This window comes from Psammomys obesus, unplaced genomic scaffold (genome assembly GCF_907164565.1).
Source record: "Psammomys obesus unplaced genomic scaffold, mPsaObe1.curated_primary_1811, whole genome shotgun sequence".
Classification (NCBI taxonomy): Eukaryota; Metazoa; Chordata; class Mammalia; order Rodentia; family Muridae; genus Psammomys; species Psammomys obesus.
The window spans coordinates 4,709,661-4,728,504 of record NW_026596079.1 but is presented as its reverse complement, the minus strand read 5'-3'; the positions used below and the strand labels follow the sequence as shown (position 1 = coordinate 4,728,504).

At 44.2% G+C, this 18,844-nt stretch overlaps 1 protein-coding gene across 1 annotated transcript in view; it reads right to left on the bottom strand.

Annotated features, from left to right (window-relative positions):
- Positions 1–4,739: 4,739 nt before the first annotated feature.
- The window catches only part of Col22a1 (collagen type XXII alpha 1 chain), a 211,613-nt gene continuing 197,508 nt past the window's right edge, over positions 4,740–18,844 (bottom strand). The window contains exons 58-63 of the mRNA XM_055626482.1: positions 18,104–18,148; positions 14,605–14,784; positions 12,981–13,047; positions 10,914–11,096; positions 8,602–8,679; positions 4,740–5,298 (exon numbers count right to left, since the gene is read on the bottom strand). Coding sequence (XP_055482457.1) covers positions 5,111–5,298; positions 8,602–8,679; positions 10,914–11,096; positions 12,981–13,047; positions 14,605–14,784; positions 18,104–18,148 — 741 coding nt within the window. The 3' untranslated portion in view covers positions 4,740–5,110. The remainder of the gene's footprint in view (positions 5,299–8,601; positions 8,680–10,913; positions 11,097–12,980; positions 13,048–14,604; positions 14,785–18,103; positions 18,149–18,844) is intronic.

Sequence of the window (18,844 nt, the reverse complement as noted above, 5' to 3'; positions counted from 1 at the left end):
AATGAGAATGGACAAAGACACTTGCTTCTCTCTGTTGTCAGGAAACTTCTAAGCAAAATAAGTGGTGCTTCCAAACACATAAGAGGAAGGAGACAAAATATCGACTACTTAAAATGTGCACAAGAACGCTCCTTCCCACTTAATGAATGGATGCTTATAGGAGTTTTATTCATAATTATTACAAGTAGGAATCAACCTTTGTCAACCTTTGGGTGGGTTTATTTTTGTTTTGTTTTTTGTTTTTGTTTTTAGATTTCATTGATCCACCAGTCTGTTTCTATGCCAGCACCGAACAGTTTTAATTACCATTAAGTGGAAAAAAGACAGCATCTTCAACAAATGGTGGTGGTTTAACTGGATATCTACATGTAGAAGAATGCAAATAGATACATATTTATTGTCCTGCACTAAAGTAAAGTCCAAGTGGATCAACGACCTCAACATAAAACCAGACACACTAAATCTACCAGAATAAAAAGTGGAAAAGAGCCATGAACTCATTGGCACAGGAGACAACTTCCTGAACAGAACACCAACAGCTCAGGCTCTAAGATAAGCAATTAATACATAGAACCTCATAAAACTGGAAAGATTCTGTAAAGCAAAGGAGACTGTCAACAGAACAAAACAACAGCCAACATACTGGGAAAAGTTCTTCGCCAATCCTACATCTGATAGAGGGTTAATATCCAAAATATAGAAAGAACTCAAGAAGTTAAACTCCAACAAACAAAATAATACAATTAGAAATTGAGGTACAGAGCTAAAAAGAGAATTCTCAACAGAGGAATACTGAGTTTTGGGAGAAAATTTAAAGAAATCTCAGTGTCCTTAGTCAATGGCAAAATGCAAATCTAAACAACTCTGATATCCATCTTACATCCATCAGAATGGCTAAGATCAAAATCTCAAGTGTCAGTACATGCTGTTGAGTATGTGGAGAAAGGGAAATGCTCTTCCATTGCTGGTGGGAGTGAAAACTTGTACAACCACTTTGGAATTCAGTCTGGTGCTTTCTCAGAAAATTGGAAATAGCTTTACCTCAAGACCCAGCTATACCACTCCTGGGCATATGCCCAAAAAATGCTCCACCATATAGCAGGGACTATGTTCATAGCAGCTTTATTCATAATAGCCAGAAACTGTAAACAACCTAGATGTCCTTCAATCAAAGAATAGATACAGAAATTTTGGTACATTTATACAATGGAATACTACTCAGCTATTGAAAACAAGGAAATCATGAAATTTGCGGACAAATGGATGAAAGTATAAAAGATCATCCTGAGTGATGATCCCAAAATCAGAAAAACACACATGATATCGCCTCACTTATAAGCTATATCAAACATGTAATACAAGAAATCCATGTTACCATCCACAGACTTAAAGAAAGCTAAATAACAAGGAGGACCTTAGGGAGGATGCTTAATTCTCATTCAGAAAAGCAAATAGACTAGACACTGGAAGTGGTTGAAGAGAGGGAACAGAAAGGTAGCCTACCATAGATGTCTTTGGAAAGAAACTACCCAACAGGGGATTAAAGCAGATGCTAAGACTCACAGCCAAACTTTGGGCAGAGTGCTGGGTGTCCTTTGGAAAAGTAGGGGAATAGAAGGACCCCCGGAAGGTCAGAATCTCTAAAAGGAGACCAATAAAGCCAACAAATCTGGGCCCATGGGGGCCTGACGAGACTGATGCACCAACCAAGGACCATACATGGAGTGGACATAGACCCCATTCTCAGATGTATCTCAGTCTCCATGTGGGTCCTCTAGTAAGGAGGAGCAGGGGCTGTATGTGACATAGACTCTTTGATCCCCTTCCCCTGATGGGGCAGCCTAGCCAAGACACAGAGAAAGAGGATACAGGCAGTCCTGATAAAACTTAATAGGCTGGGGTCAGATAGTAGGAGAGCAGGACTCCCCCTTTTTGAGGACTAGGGGAGATGAGGGAGGGTGGGTGGAACCTGAAGGAGATGAGGGAGGGGTTACAATAAGGATGCAAAGTGAATAAATTATAAAAGAAAAATTAAAAATAAATGAAGATACTCAATAGAAAAAAAACCAATACCCCCCCCCAAAAAAAAAAAAAAAAAAAAAAAAAAAAACCAAACCCCCCCCCCAAAAAAAAAAAAAACAAACAAAAAAAGTAGGAATCAACTAAGATGGCAGTCAGTAGATGAGTGGATACAAAAGCTATGGTATCTCCAAACAATGGAATATTTTTAAGCAATAAAAAGGAATGAGCCATCTGGCCACAAAAAAAAGACATAGGAGAACATTAAGTGCACATTGCTAAGCAAAAGAAGGTAGTTTGAAATGCTTGTCTATACAACTGTAACTACAGTGTTCTGGAAAAAGCAATACTGTAGGAGGAGTATAAAGGTCATCAATTATTGGGGGTTGGGGGAAAAAGGAACAATCTGGCAGAGTACAACAGGTTTGGGGGACAACAAAACTTCTCTGTATAAAACTATAACAGTAGGTACATGTCACTGTACTTTAGACCAAACCCAGAGTCTAACCACGAGCCAGAACGTAAGGTGTGAGTGCTAGCTGCTAACAGTACAGGTCCATCAACTGTAGCAAATGCAGACTCTACAGTTTAGTTTTGACAGGGGGAGGATATGTGTGCATGGGGACAGGGCATACCTAGCAAATTTTACTGGTTTCTCCTTAATTTTTCTGTGGATTTAAAACTCCCCTGAATGTATCCCATTTAAAATAGTAACAAAAATAAAATAAAAATAGATATAAAAAGAGCTTCATGCTTTGTCAGGTTAAATATTTTATCCCGAAATTCATGGTATTCACACACACACACACACACACACACACACAAAGTGTGCCTCTTGCTGTGGGTCATGATCACTGGATGAGATTTCCTACCCCTTGAGACTTCTTCAAACAGAAATATTACACTGCTTTGGCAATTTATGTGGTGTTGAAGACAACTGAGCTGGTAGATAGCAAAGAGGCTCCAGAGAAACCCTCTCCTGCCCAGAGGTATGCTATCCCCCCTCAACCCTACCACAAATCCACCTTCTGCATCAGCACCAACTCGCCTAACACTAGGAATAGGTCTCAGATATTATTTTTTTAAATCACTACAGTAATATTTCCCTACTTAAGCAATCCTCCAACCTTCTTTGGATGCCTATACCTCTTGTTCCTAAACCAATCAGAAGTGTCTATCTCAAGGGGTGCAAGGGAGGGGCTTGGTGAACCAATGTTGCTTAAGTCTGTGAAGAGGTGGATAGTTGAATGAACAGACATGTGTGTTGGTTAATTTTTTGTCAACTTGACACAAGCTGGAGTTGTTTGAGAAGAGGGACTTCCTATTGAGACAATTCCCCCATAAGAGTGGCCTGTAGCCAAATCTGTGGCATATTTTCTTGATTAATGATTGATGGGGGTGAACTCAGCTCTCTGGGGGTGCTTCCTTCCTTGGGCATTGCTAAGGTTCCTTCCTATATCTTGATGGTAAAATAAAACAATCTGAGCAAGACCTGGAGAGAAAACCAATAAGCAGAATTCCTCCATGGCTTCTACTTCAGTTCCTGCCTCCAGGTTCTTCCCTTGAGTTCCCTCAGTGATAGAGTGTGAAAGCGTTGCAAGCTGAGTGAAACTCTTTCCTCCACAACTCGCCTTTGCCCATGGTGTTTTTATCACAGCAACTGGAACCCTAACTAAGGCACAATATGAACGGACAGCTTCATTAGTCAATTCTTCAACGTCTTCAGTCAAGTGGAGAACACGGGGCAAGAAGGGTACTTCTTTCAGACTGCTGGTAAGGATGCACGCCCACAGGAAGCATCCTCCTGAAGTCACTGTTCCAACTTGCAACAGACTCTGCCCCACAGTGAGTCTGAGCACACCGAAAGGGCTTCTTTCCACACGCAAAACACAGGAATATACCCACAAAGGGCAGGGTGATGAAGTGCCCCCAAGCTAGCTCCATGCCAAGCTTACTCATCCAACATCTGGAGGGAACAGGCAGACAAGGTAATGCAGTTCCAGGAAGACTCACCTGGTGCTCAGGAGAGGCTAGAGGCTAGAGGAGGTAAGCGGATGCTCAAGAGCAACTGAGAGGGCAACACATGGAGTGAGCACCTGCTCACGGTGTGCATGTAGAACACACAAGCCCAAGGGCATGCACACACTCGCACACGTGCACACACACACACACAAGATAGGGCTGATACACATCCCCAAGGCATGCAGTAGTGAACCACCCATGAGCAAGAAAGACAAGTGGCCACCGGAAACCTTTATTTCGAAATTCACACAATTCAAACCAGCATGAGGAATTTGAAGGGGCCATGGACATGGCGTAGAAACAAATCCACATCCCAGAACTGTCCTTCAGCACCAACTTGTTCACTGAGGGCCCAGACACAATCCACTGCCAACCCTCCGTGTGACTTCTTTTGGTTCTGGTAGCTTCAAGCACTGAGGACACTCACCCCCCCAACACCCCAAGGCAGTTCTGAACTCCGAGTGTGCCTCCTGTCCCCAGAGGTCAGCGCATCCTTCCAGGCTGCATATTCTTCCTCTTCCTGGTTCAAGTCTCTCCTGGGAGGCGGGGATTTCAAACTTGCTTCCCCCCCCCCCCCCCCGGGGCCCTCTCTAGGCGGAGCTGAGGAAAGCTTATGTCTCCATCCCTTAAAGTTTCCTTTCCAGGAAAGAGGTAAATTCAGCAAGTGCATGGTCAGGGCTGCATAGCACCAAGGGCTCCTCAGAACTGGCTGCCACTCCTCAGCTGGTGCTGATGGGCAAGCTGAGCCAGGAAACCACTTCCTGTCCCACAGAACTATTAGCATTTGAAATAACAGCAAACAATAACAATAATATTAACAATAACCTGACTGACTGACAGTATCTGTTGGTTTTAATAACTGTGAGGTGTCTGTGGAGGTGAAGAGAGAATTGAGGTTAAGAAGGCAGGAAGGGAAAAGCAGGAAGAAGGAAACAGAAAGAAAAGATGAGAAGAAGAGAGAGGAGAGAAGAAAGAAGGATATGAAATGTTTCAAGGCTTCTGGCTTCCCACTGGGCTCTGAGTTCAAGTTTCAGAAATCCATAGTAGTGTTTTGATGTTCTAGAATCTTCTATGGGCCCTTCACATTACTTGGCCTGGCAGCAAGGCTGGCGAAGTACGCACACTGGGAGGGGTCACACTGGCCAGGAGGGCCGGGAGGGCCGGGAGGGCCAGGATGTCCAGCTGGTCCTGTCTCTCCTTGAGGGCCAGGGATCCCTGGAAGTCCATCTTTAGCATAGCCAGGTTCCCCAGGTTGGCCTGGCCAAGGAAACAAAAGAAACAGAAGGCAATTGACATTCAGAAGCAGGAGTGAAATAGGCCTGAAATCTTTGTACAATGTGTAAACAGAAAGAAGAGTGTCTGTCAGGCGCTCTAGAATGAGAGAATGGCCAGTGTGATCATCAGGTAGAGCAGCAAGTTGGTGAGCAGCCCTTCACTGTCTGAGCTAAGGAAGAAATCCAGAAAACACGGGGTAGAAATAGACAAGGGCAGATCAAGGCCCTTGTGGTGCAAACTTCCCACTCAAGTCAGACGAGAAAGCAGAACTCCATGCTCTTACAAAATCTAGTAGACATGTCTGAATTCAGGCTGGTACCCCCAAACAGCCTAGTGAATCTCAGCCCAGTGTACCTGTTTTTGAAGGGATACCTGATGACCCTACATAACTCAACATTCAAATTCTCTGGGATCTGTTATAATTTCTCAACATTATCTGCATGTTAAATCTGAACCATGTACTTGAACTATACTATTCTATATGCCAAGTAAAAAATACAGCATCCAAGATATATAAAAATGGCCATTCTACACTCCCAAATTTAGACTGAGAGAATATTACCTATAAATAAACCTCTGTGCCTACATTTACTATGTAAGTATTTACAAGTCTATGCTCTCATATGTAATTAATCTAGCTTCCTCTTTTGCCTCAACAACTGGGAAGTTTGGTGTTAGGTGCGTTGGCCAACTTGGGCATGTCACAGTCTCCTTCACTTCTTAGCACTCTTCAAAATACTTCTTAGAAAGTAAACAAAAAGCAGCCTTTCCATTGTGAGTGTCTTTAGGATTTTGGAACTCTGCTGATGCTCTGGCAAGAATTATTTAATGCATAGCCCTGCTCATGAGAAGCCCTCGGTGCAGCCTCATAAACCATTCCTTCCACTGAGATGCTCTGAGGATGGTCCCGGATTCATCCTCAGCTGGTCTAATCTGCCAGATATTCTACAGACATCCATGCCTAGGCACCTCCACTCTGCCTTTCTACAAGCTCTCCTATTTCAGAATGGTATTTATATTACATTCCATTTGAAAGTCAACATGTGAAATCATCATCTCTAATAAAAATAAGAATGCACGCCCAACTGTAGCATATTTGGGAAATCATGGAAGAATAAAACTAAAGTTAAATTTTATGTAGGTCAAATGTTTATACATGATCCAGAGTAAGCATAAAATTTAAGAGTTAAATTTAAAAGGTCCCCCAGGGCTGGGGTAGGGTTTGGTAGTAGAGAATTCCTGAGGCCCTAGATTCAATTGCCAGCACTGCCCATCCCCAAATACACCCCCCACACCCCCTACACACACACACACACACACACACACACACACACACACCATAGTGTGGTAGAATTTGTCAATCCAGAGTTGAGGGTCCCCAACACCCGCTCCTGCTTTCTAAAGCAGCACTGCTGTTCTTAGGACTCTTCCAGCACAGCCATTGGGCACAGTGGTCAACTGGTTGCCATTCCCACAACCCCTTAGCCCCAGGAGGGCTGACCTTTGGCTGAACCATTGGCTAAGGCCCCTTTGGCATATTCTGAGAAATAATAAGGGGGCACAAATAAGTGTGGGGTTTAAGAAGACCTTGCCTGTGGGGTTCTTACTACTCAAGGCCAGTTAAAGTGCAGAATGAAAGTCCTAAGGAGAGATCCCTCTCTAACTTGCTCAGACTCACTGAGCATTTGCCAATCCCTCTCTCCGTAGGACCATTTCTCATGATATTTCTCATTTGTTATTTTTAATTGGGGCATAATAATTCTGTATATTTCTGGGGCATGAGGTGGCCTTTAATGAATATTTATTTATATTTAATGTATATTCCATTTTTCTTTTATTTGTGTATACGTACCAAGTTCTTGCAGTACTGGTGGATACCAGAAAAGGGCTTTAAATCCTTTGGAACTAGGGTCACAGATGTTTGTGAGCTGCCAAGTGAATGCTGGGAAGCAAACCCAGTTCTTCTGCAAGAACATATATCACTCCTAATCTCTGACCCAAATATTCAGCCCTACATATGGTGGTTTTTGAGACATGGGCACAAAATGTAATGAGCAAATTGGAGCAACTAGCATCTGTATCACCCCAAATATTTATCATATCTTTGTTGGAAAAATCCAATATCCTGTCTTCTGGTTATTTTGAAATAGTAAATAAATCATGGACTTTTGACTTAGGAGGTATGTCTCAAGGTCTTGAAAAATATTTCATTAAAAACTGAATATTCCTTTTTGATTAGTTTCTTTAGGTGTACAAATTTTAGTATGTTTACCCTATATTATATGTCTAATATCCACTTATGAGTGAGTATATACCCTGTGTCTTTCTGCTTCTGGGATACCTCACTCAGGATGATCTTTTCCAGTTCCCACCATTTGCCTACAAATTTCATGATTTCCTTGTTAATTGCTGAGTATTCCATTGGGTAAATGTATCACTATTTCTGTATCCATTCAAGTGAGGGAAGACTCTGGGTAAGATGCTCAGTCCTCATTCAGAAAGGCAAAGAGGATGGACATCAAAAGGGGAGAAAACAGAGAACAGGATAGGAGCCTACCACAGTGGGCCTCTGAAAGACTCTACCCAGCAGGGTATCGAAGCAGATGCTGAGACTCATATTCAAACTTTGGGCATAGTGCAGGGAATCTTATGAAAGAAGGGGGAGATAGAAAGACCTGGAGGGAACAGGAGCTCCACAAGGAGAGCAACAGAACCAAAAAATCTGGGCACAGGGGTCTTTTCTGAGACTGATACTCCAACCAAGGACCATTCATGGAGATAACCTAGAACCTCTGCTCATATGTAGCCCATGGAAGTTCAGTGTCGAAGTGGGTTTCCTAGTAAGGAACAGGGACTGTCTCTGACATTAACTCGGTGGCTGGCTCTTTGATCACCTCCCCTTGAGCGGGGAACAGCCTTACCAGGCCACAGAGGAAGACAATGCAGCCACTCCTGATGAACCCTGATAGACTAGGATCAGAAGGAAGGGGAGGAAGACCTCCTCTATCAGTGGACTGGGGGAGGGACATGGATGGAGAAGAGGTAGGGAGGGTGGGATTGGGAGGGAGGGGGGAGGGAGTTACAGGGGGATACAAAGTGAATAAACTGTAATTAATAAAAATAAAAATTTAAAAATTTAAACAAAACAAAACAAAGAAGCAACCAAATTCTGTTTCCCCGTAGAGTGGCCCGGCTGCTCCTCCCTTCCTACAATCAGAGGTAACACTGTGTGCCCCTGCTTCCATCATTGGTGTCCACTAAGCCTGAGACCCTGAACCTTCATACCTGGTATTCCAGGGGCACCCATCTCTCCTCGGAGGCCAACTCCAGGTGTGCCAGGGTCACCTTTGGCTCCTCTTTCACCTGATGGGAAGAATATATATCTTGAATGGTGGAGAACTAAGACAAGTGCAGAGACAGGGAGTGCCAACCCACAGGCCACTTTGTGTCACTGATGTAGCCCGGTGTTACTGAAGTAATCCACTCACACCAGACTGTTTCCAGATACTCTTTCTATAACATACTACACACACACACACTTAGAATCTGTACATGAAAACACTAAAAAAAAAAGATGTTTCCCCTAAACACATCCTGAGATATACTTCTTTATACATACATGTTCGCTCAAGCACCTATCTATCCAATTACATGTGTATTTCCACATGTGCACGCACAGAAGCAAATACAAAGTACATAGCTTTATACATACATTTACTGAACCACCATAGCCAAATTCACACATCCCACAACTCACACATATCAGCCTGCGTGTGTGCCCTCATCGTTAGTGTACTTGCCACTGTACTAGAAGCTTCTTTTTCTTGAGAAAATACTAGTGATTTATTTGTCTAAGTCTTTATAGAACTTTTGTGTAGTTGTTCTTTTTCTTTCTTTCTTTATTTATTTTTATTAATTTTTTTATTTTTCTTATTATTTACATTTTGTTAACTCTGTATCCCTGAAGCTTCACAAAGAAGGAATTGGGTTGATAAATGAATGAATTCAAAATACTAGGTGATGTGGTCATATACAGTAATAAGACAAAGCTCTGATCTAAGGAATACTGAAATCAAGGAAGACAATAAAACATGGAACACGGAATGCTCCATAGAATACAGATGATAAATACCATCCCGAGAATAAAAAAGAAAGGACACATTTATGACATATACACTCAGAGAGAGTGAGGAGGAAGAGATCATGTTCTCTGGGGAGCTATTTGGACTGTGTCTGAGTCCCGAGGAAGAACACATCTCTCTCTTTCAATTTATCTTACTAGGAATTAATACATTTTGCTAAGTTGCTTCCAGAGCATCTCCTAGACACAACATATTTTTTATTATTTAAATTTAAACCTCTGGCTCACCAATTTTTAGAACACTCATTTTATTTTTGTTGTTGTTGTTGTTGTTGTTGTTTGGGTGTTTTAGATTTATTCATTTATACTGTATATGTAAATGTATATATACATACATATGTATATATATATATATATATATATATATATATATATATGAATGTTTTGCCTACATATATGTATATATACCACTTGTGTGCTTGGTACCTGAGAAGGGAAAAAGAATGGATTGAGTATCCTGAAACTGAGCTGTGAACAGCCACAGCCATATTGGTACTGGGAACTGAACCCAGGTCCTCTCCAATTGTAGCAAGAGCTCTCAATGTCTGAGCAGTCTCTCAAGCTCCTCATCTTCACTGTTTTAACTGTTATGCTTGGTCAGTATTCTGCCACAATCCAATGTAGTCTATAAAGTACACTTGCTATGGCCATGTACTTTGTGTATTTTGTCTTATGAATGAATACAGATAGTCAGGAACACACAAGTTTAACAAAAGCCCCTTTAAATAGAAGAAATATAACCGGGGATGTATGTCAACACAGTAATAAAGATGTGGGAGATCAAAAGAGAAGATGTAAGGCTCATCCGTTTTCCTTGACTAAGGTCGCCAAAATCAATCCATAAGTCCACCCATCAGAAGGAAATGGACCCCAGACTGGGAAGTTTGGAGTCAGGTTATTCCTCCCTGCTCTTCATGTTAGCTTTCCTGCAGGAAAAATATTCTGACCAGCTGCCACTGTACAGCCTGGGGCAGGCTCTTCCACTTGAAGGAGCGCCTCCTATTGTCCAGAGATCCAGGGTTCTGATAGATTACACAGCCTGAGAGCCAGACAGTGAATGGCCGTTTTAGCTGTAGCTTAAAGCTTTTGGTTTGATTTTAAATCTGCATTTAACATCCATTGCCTGGAAATTAAATGTCATATCACTCCATCAGTTCCAAACTGGGTAGAGGAAGAAGAAAACATTTGAATCACCCCTGTAACTTGAGCAAGGGGATGGAAAGAAAGCAAAAAAGTAGGGGAAAAAAAAACACAGGTTCATTCTTCCTGGCATAATTTCTCAAAACTGTCAAGTAAGAAAAAAATTGAATGTATGAAAAAATTACATGATGCCAAAATTCACTGTTGCTGGGCTGATGGGACTGAAAACAAGATGAATAATTCAGGCTCTGCCAGGTGTACACCCAGAACCTATGTCCACACTTAGCCCTCAGTTTCTGAAATGCTGTCCACTCACCTTTGGGACCCATTGGTCCAGAGGGTCCTTCCAGACCCCCCTGGCCTGGACGGCCTGGCTCACCCATGGGACCTGCTCGGCCCGGAAGCCCATCTTTTCCAGGGGGTCCTGGAGGTCCGGGTCTGCCTTGAGAGGACTTCATGTGTGCTGGAGGCATCTGAGCCAGGAGGTAGGCAAGTTTGGCTATGGAATAGGAAGAACAGAGGAGTTCATGAAGAGCTCACTGCAAGCTGGATATATGAAACTAAAACAACTGGGGATAAAGACAAGAAACAGCTCACTTCTGACTGACTGCAGCCTCAGCAGTAGGAGAGATAATTAATAACAGTATTAGCAATGAAGTGGCATTGGCCCTGGCAGTAGCAGTATTATTGTTGTTTGTGATAGCAGCAGTAATAGCAGTGGCTGTAGCCATCATTTTGAGAAGCTGTAGCCTGGGACATTTAAATGGCTTACACAAAGCTATTTGCTGACTTTTGTCTTTTGAATATCTAGTCCCCCATCTACCACTGAAGAGCCAAATAAGCCGTTAATTGGATATGCTTACACATCTGTGATAAAAGCATTACAGAATCATTTTAAAACCCAGAGCTCCAATTGTGGGCTGGCTCACTTTCCTGCTGGACAAGGGGTTCAGTGCATACCTTGTGGCTACCAAAAGCCACCTAAGTTTGTATAGTCAGAGTGCATTGGATCCAAATGGCTGACTAAGGGGTAGAGTGAGAAGGATAAAGACTGCCATTTTGGTTAGTAAAACTAAAGAAGAGGTGGGATTTCTCACTGCCTCACTGACACTCTCTGCCATTGCATTTTCACAAGGCCCAGGGGTCTGTGGAGGCTACCTCGGTGACCCTGGCAATTTGCTGAACTTTTCTGAGTCTTTAATTTTCCTATCTTTGGTAGAAGTTGATATGTTCTCCTCTAAGACTGTTTGAAAGGGACTCATTCCAGCAGATGTTCCCAGATCTGTTACAAAAAACCAAAACAAAACAAAACAAACAAACAAAAAAACTAGTGGTTGACACTCCACTAGGGCAAAGGCTAGTCTGTCACTGACAAGTCTAACACTCAAGAGGTAGAACTTGAAACTCCCCAACAGAAGTCCTCAGTCCTGCCCTGTCCAATGGAGCTCACATTCTCTTCAGCCTGTCTCCTGACTTCCCTCAGCTCCATCATTTCCAGCCCATCCATGTTTTCCCAGAATCCACAGGGGCCAGAGAAGGGGGGTACTTTGCTTCTACAGATTCGTATCTAGAGCAGTGTGAATGTGTGAGAACTGGGACGTGGGACATAGGAATGGAGGCACCTTTTGGTTCCTCTTCTTTCATGTCATGGGGCTATTGTGAGCATCTTCTAAGATTTTAATGGAATGATTAGCTTCTTAAAAAGACCATAGTGGCATAGTGCACAGACATTATCTGGGGTTGTGAACACCAGACTTATATTCTAGTAGCTCAGGCTCCCTGCTCCTCATTATCCTCCCAATGACCATGCTGTCTCAGACGATCATTACTAGGCTGTTATGGACCACAAATTCAAACTCCGAGTACCCTCCTGAGACAGGAACCCCTGTACTGCTGCTAATGATGCCCCACTCTATCCCCTGCCTTAGAGCTATTTGAGGCATAGCCTCCTGTCCTCTTTCAATGGTCTCTGTGCCGAAATGATATCACAGTAGTCTTCTGAGGGCAGTATGGTCATCTTGTCTGTCTTCTGACTTATCTCTTCCCCTGGAGTTCAGTGAGGCTCTCTGCAAGCTTTTCCTAGAACACTGATTCATCAGATACATGGCTGAACACATAGCAAGCATAGATGATCACCACACAGCCAATGGTGATATCTGGTGTCATCATTTACTAAAAGTCATCTTCACTAGATGTGACCAGGGAGAGGTGACTGCAGACCAATTTGAGGGAGGCTCTGGAGCCTGGGCCCTTAAGTTAACTCTCAAGCCTGTTGCTCCACATTACCTGCCCCGAGGGTGCTGTCCTGGTACTTAATGATGAAAGCAACAGCTTCTCACTGGGGATCTTACCCTGGCACCTGCAATGACATCCAGAGACTCACCTTCTAGCTGCTTCCCGAGCTCTTCCTGAATGAGGCGCCTGAGGGTGTCAATGGATGGAGACTCGCCCTAGGAGGGAAGGAAGCAGATTTCCTCATCTTTCCAGTAACTCTCATGAAGACCCAGTGTCACTCTCAAAATCAAGAAGCTTGTAAGCAGCAGAGACATGGGCAATCACACCTTCTGTTTAGCCCATCCCACATCTGCAGCCTCTTTCTCTCCTCGTGGTTCAGACCATGCAGTTTTATTAGCATGGCTGCTTAGACCTTACGTTCTCAGAGCTACAATGTCCTTCCATCAAGAAACTTATATCTTTTTTTTTTTATTTGCTCCTGGTATAAACCTTGTGCCTATAAAACCCTTTCCATGCTGGGCTTGGGCAGTATGACCCCAAAGGCTTGCCCACCTCCAGAACTTAGCTTATGGGCTGCCTCCTATGTGAACTCAAATTTGACTCTTCTGGTTGGTATTTTTCCCCTATGCTCCCCAGAGCGAGTTCTGTCCTGCTCAAGTCCATACTGGCCACTAGCAGGTAAGCAATCCGTTAAAGCTGAGGAATTTATCTGTGAGAGAGGCTGAATGTTCACATTGTAACAACAATTCTCAGATGGTCCTAGGAACGGATTCTCTATACCCTATCAGGATCACCTTTTCCTGTTTGACTCCTGGCAGGGTAGTGTTACCCTCAAGAGTAGGATCCCTTGTGTTTCTATCAGCCCAACACATTGCATGGAATAAATCCCACTCCCTTGTTCTCTTATTCTTCTCTGGAACCTCTGTAACAGCCTCGGATGTTCCATTGCTCCACACAGCACAGGACACAGAGGGCTTGGCAAGGCTTCAAAGGGGCTTTGGATGCCAACTGAGTTCTGTCGATTTTTTCTGGACTTGGCCAAGGGGGCAGGCTCTGGACATCAAGATACTTAGAGACACCAGAGCCAGTAGCAAGAGGTGAAGCCACAAAGTGTCCGAGCTGGCAGGAACAGTGAGAGACCATGCCTATGCTTAGGGAACATAAAGCTCTCCAGATGACTATGGGGGCTGCAAAGAAGAAGAGGTCCCAGGGTCTGGGCCACACTCCCCATCAAGAGTTCATCTCTTGTTTCACAATTGACAACACATTTCTATATTACAAAGCAGGATAAACCAAGAGCTCTGCCACTAGAATGACATATGTGGGAAAAAAAGTAAGCAGGCTTTCTGCTTCCATTCAGTGCCCAGGATGGCAGAGAGAGGACTGTCAAGACCTTCAGTGAATGAATGGCAAACCATTCATGATGCTTGATGGACCAATGAGATCCCATTGGGTGCAAAGAAAGAAGGGATTTACAGCTCAGGAAATTAAGCCTTGAGACTCATCACCCCAGGGGGAGAAGGTACCACAAAGAAGAGTCTGTTTCTGAACATCTCTTGAGTTACATGCATTACATCATCCTAATGTGAAGAACATTTACTAATAAATGTGACGAGCATCTCAAGGATAGAGACATGGAATTCTCTGCCCCTTGCTGTATAGTCAGTCCCCAGAAGCCTGGTATCTGCTTGCTGTACTCCGCGAAGGCCACAGACTCAGCTTCCCCTCCATTCTCATGGACTCTGTGTTTGAAATCTTGTTGTCATCCTTACCCGAAGTCCTGGGAATCCTGGCTGGCCAGGTGGCCCTGGGGGCCCGGGAGGGCCACTCTCCCCTGGTTGTCCTTGGGGACCCATTAGGCCAGTATGACCTTTGTGACCTGGGGTTCCAGGGTCTCCAGGCTGGCCCTTCCCGCCTGGTAGTCCTTTGTCACCTTTGATCCCAGGGTCTCCCTAAATAAAAGAGAAGAACATCAGCAAATGTGTCTGAGCTGAATCCACAAACCGCAATCCAAGGTACCACCATCTTCCTGCTGGGACTCTCGCAGGGGCTGGAAAAGGGGATCTCAGTCTTGAGTGAGTCCAAGAAAGGAAGGCCCAGAATTATCCCACCTATAGTCCTGATTTACAAAACAGGGCAAGCCAGGAGGAGAACTTCTAATTTCAAAACCCACCCCGTGTAAGCCAACAACAGGGCTGTCTTCCCAGGAGTAGCAAGGCATACTGGCATTCTCATACCACAGAGCAAACCACAGGCTGCTTATCAGGGACTATGCAGACAAAGCACCAGGTATTATTATGTGGAAAATTCTAACTGTAGAAAAGAGTTCACAGTATGTAAAAGTTGAAAATAAAACATATCCTCAAGTTTACTTTGTGGGAATAAAACGTTGTAGACGGCTCCATAAAGAAGTTAATTGTAAGGATGATAAGAAGGTCTCTAGAGAGATGGCTCAGTAGTTTGCCACACAATTATGAGGATCTGAATTTGGATCCCAAGTACCCAAACAAAAATCAGATGAGATTACTTACATCTTGGGGTACAGATAGGCAGAACCCTGCGGCTTCCTAGCCTAGCAATTTGCTAGTCCCTGGATTCAATGAGAGAACCAATCTCTAACAACAGAGAGTGATTGAGGGAGGCACCTATCTAATCACAAGCCTTAACATACACATGCACACACTGACAGATTTATTCACTCACCCGCACACACACATGCATAGGTACACACTGTACTCCACACAAACACACACGCAAGTTTAACAGGGAGAGGGATAGAAACACAGCTGTCATTTTAAAAATCGGGAAGAATTTCCTTTTTTTTTTTTTTGCATTTTTAATCTTTAATTAGTTTATTTAGTCTGTTCACTTTACATCTGGATCGTGGCCCCCTCAGTCATCTTGTCCTGGTCCTACCCTCTCTCTTTTTTTCCTGCTTCCCACTTCCCATTTTCCTCAGATAAGAATTTTCAAGGATCTTAATGGCATAGGTCTGTCATTATAAATACTCAGGAGGCCAAGGACTGCAAGCTTAAGACATGATTAGGGTCAGCGGGCTACAGTGTGTTCAAAGCCAGCCTGGACAACTTAGCGAGACTGTTACGTCACAAATCACAACGTTAAGGGATATAACTCAGTTATAAAGTACTTACTTGACATGTACGAGCCATTAGTGTACATGCATGCATGTGTGTGCACGCAACACACACACACACACACAATTTCCTAGTCCTAGGGCAAACCACAAGTGTGCATCCCTGGAAACAGTTGCCTAGCTGTGGAAACTGAGGCCAAGCTGCCACTCCATCCCTGGAGTAATTTGGCCTTTGTCAGTAGAAAGGGCAGTCTAGTAGATCAGCAGCCTCTCATTGCAGGCCTTCTCTCTTGCCAATGGGCTCCATGGAGGATTGGCAGGCTCACTCTGTGGTGCATACATTGCCTGGGGCCCTTTTCCTCCACCCCAGTGAATCAGATTCTGAAGTTCTGAGTAGGTGATTTGGGGCACAGCAAGCCCAGGACAGGCAGTCCAGTCCTTACCCTTATGTACTACTGTTTTTCTGGCCAGCGAATCTCAGTGGACAGTGAACACATAGCAGCCATATTAAGGCCCTCAGAGTACAATGGAGCCACAACTACTGTGTACAGTGCAGAAAGAGGGGCAGGAGAAAGGAGAATTATCAAGGTGGAACCAAACATGTGCTGTTGCCACAGCCATGGCAGCAGCCTCCGAGAAGGAATGGAGCCTGATTCTGAAATGCCATTCCTATGTGTGCTAAAACACGGAATGACAGAAACATGATATGGAGAAGGTGTGATAGGTAGACATGAGGGAGGGTAAAAGTGAAGGCACACACATGCTTGAAACATCCTCAACTGTGTACACAGACTCCAGAATGCAATGCAGGTATAAGGGAAGTGGAGCTTTGAGGAGAGATGGGAGGTATGCCCAACTTCCGCTGCATTCACTCTTGTAATTCCTATTCGTTAACCAGGCCCCTGCATGGCCTGGTTAACATTTTTGAACAATAACCAAAGTATCGGTGACACTTTATGTTTTAATTTAGGCAAACCCAAGGGAGTGCCAGGTACCATCACACATGTGGCACAGCTTTTCCACTCAACAACCCGATCGCTTTGCAATTAAAAGATTTGTCAGCTATTTTAAACATTCCTAGGATGAAAAAAAAAAAAGGTACTCCAAAGGCCTGGTGGCAAGGTTCCATGGAACCACTTAACGGGGGACAGGCAATCTCCACAGCTATTGATTGTGTATGAAGAACAGCTTCCTGTCTGTAGGCTGAACACCCTGGCTCTGAGCCAGGACCCATGCCCACACTCTAGGCAGTCACTCTCAAGACGCCTGACACTCTCAGGAGAAAATCGACTCGGTGGCAGGCAAGCACAAGGCTCCCGTATGCTAGATCAAACGGCCACAGGACAGTGGGAACAAAGTCATCTGAAGGAGAGACATGAAGGGAAGGCAAGAATGCCAGAGATCACTTCCATTTCTCTCTTCCCAAGCTGCAGGAAAAGCCTGCCAGCTCGCTACCCATCCAACTTGTGAAGAAAGCTGAGATAAATTCTTTGCAGGACCGTGGAAAACAAGCCTGGGTGGGGGTGGGGGTGGGGGACTGGATACCATCCATGTGGCACAACATCATGACAGCTGACCAGACACAGGTCTGCGGGGAAACCAGCCATGCAGAGCCCTGAATGGAGCGAGAGCCCATGAGTGTGAGTGTGGGAATGCTCCCTGCCCCCTTCCAGCACTTGTGCAAGAAAAATGACTCTCCCCTGTTGGTTTTTGGAGAAATGAAATGTAAAGAAAGGCTTTCAGAGTGTGGCGCCAAGACGACTCGTTATGGGAAAATCTGTTCCCTTGTCACCCCCAGTGACAAATCTGGCTCCCTGCAAATTGGCACTTAGGGAGCTGGGCACATCCTGCATGCGCCTTCACACATGGTGAGCAGAGAATCTGTCAGAGTCTCCCAACACTTGCCTTGAATTGATAATTATGGTCATGATTTTATTCCTCAAAATAACAACCAAAAAAAAAAAAAAAAAAAAAACAAGACAGAACACTGACTATGACAGTATTAGGGGAGAAAACCTATCCCCACTGCGTGAAAGGCTTGAGATTTTTCATGGAAAGCCATTGTAGAAGACAGCAGTCCAGATGGGCTGCTTATTAACTGCCCTGATAAATGCTGGTCTTGCAACTGTAGGAAGGTCACCTTGAGCATGCTCAAGTGCCTCCACATCCCCACTTACCCTCTCGCCTTTGGATCCTGGCTCTCCAGGCTTCCCAGGAGCACCCTGCAATGAGATAATAGGACAGTAGTCAATTTAGCACTGCCATCTATGCCTCCATCTTTATCTTTCTTCTATACAGCATTTCCTGGTGAAAAGGAATACTGGAGAAATAAAGCCCCCCTCCTTCACCCCCATCCTAAGATCCCCTACCATGTCAGTCTGGATATGCAATCAGTCCACCCCCTCTTCATTACTTTATTCCTGCCCTTGCTAATTCTTGACCTGGGACAGGATAAACCAATGGTATGGCTTCTTTGATGTCTTCCTCTGCTTCTCGAGGGAAAAACTCAACTCTCCTTGGAACATCCCTGGGGCCTTCCACAAATTGGCCTTTGGACAAGCTAACATCACCTCTGATATTGAGAGCCTGTTGTTCTGCAGTCTCACAGCCTCTCCTTACCATCTTCTCCTGGACCCTTCACCTCAGATGATCTGGCATGGCCTCAGACTTCCTCTCCAGGAAGCTCTTTCTTTCCACCAAGCACATAAAAAAAATCAACCCCCTGCTATGTTCTCACAGCCTTTGGGGCATGGCGACAGTCACAGGAGAAAGAAAAGGCATCTTTCCACACTTCCTGCTACTGGGACACTGTTTCCTTCCAGCCTATGCTTCTTCCATCCTCTCTACCTGGAATGTGACTTATTTTCCTTCCTTCCTTCCTTCCTTCCTTCCTTCCTTCCTTCCTTCCTTCCTTCCTT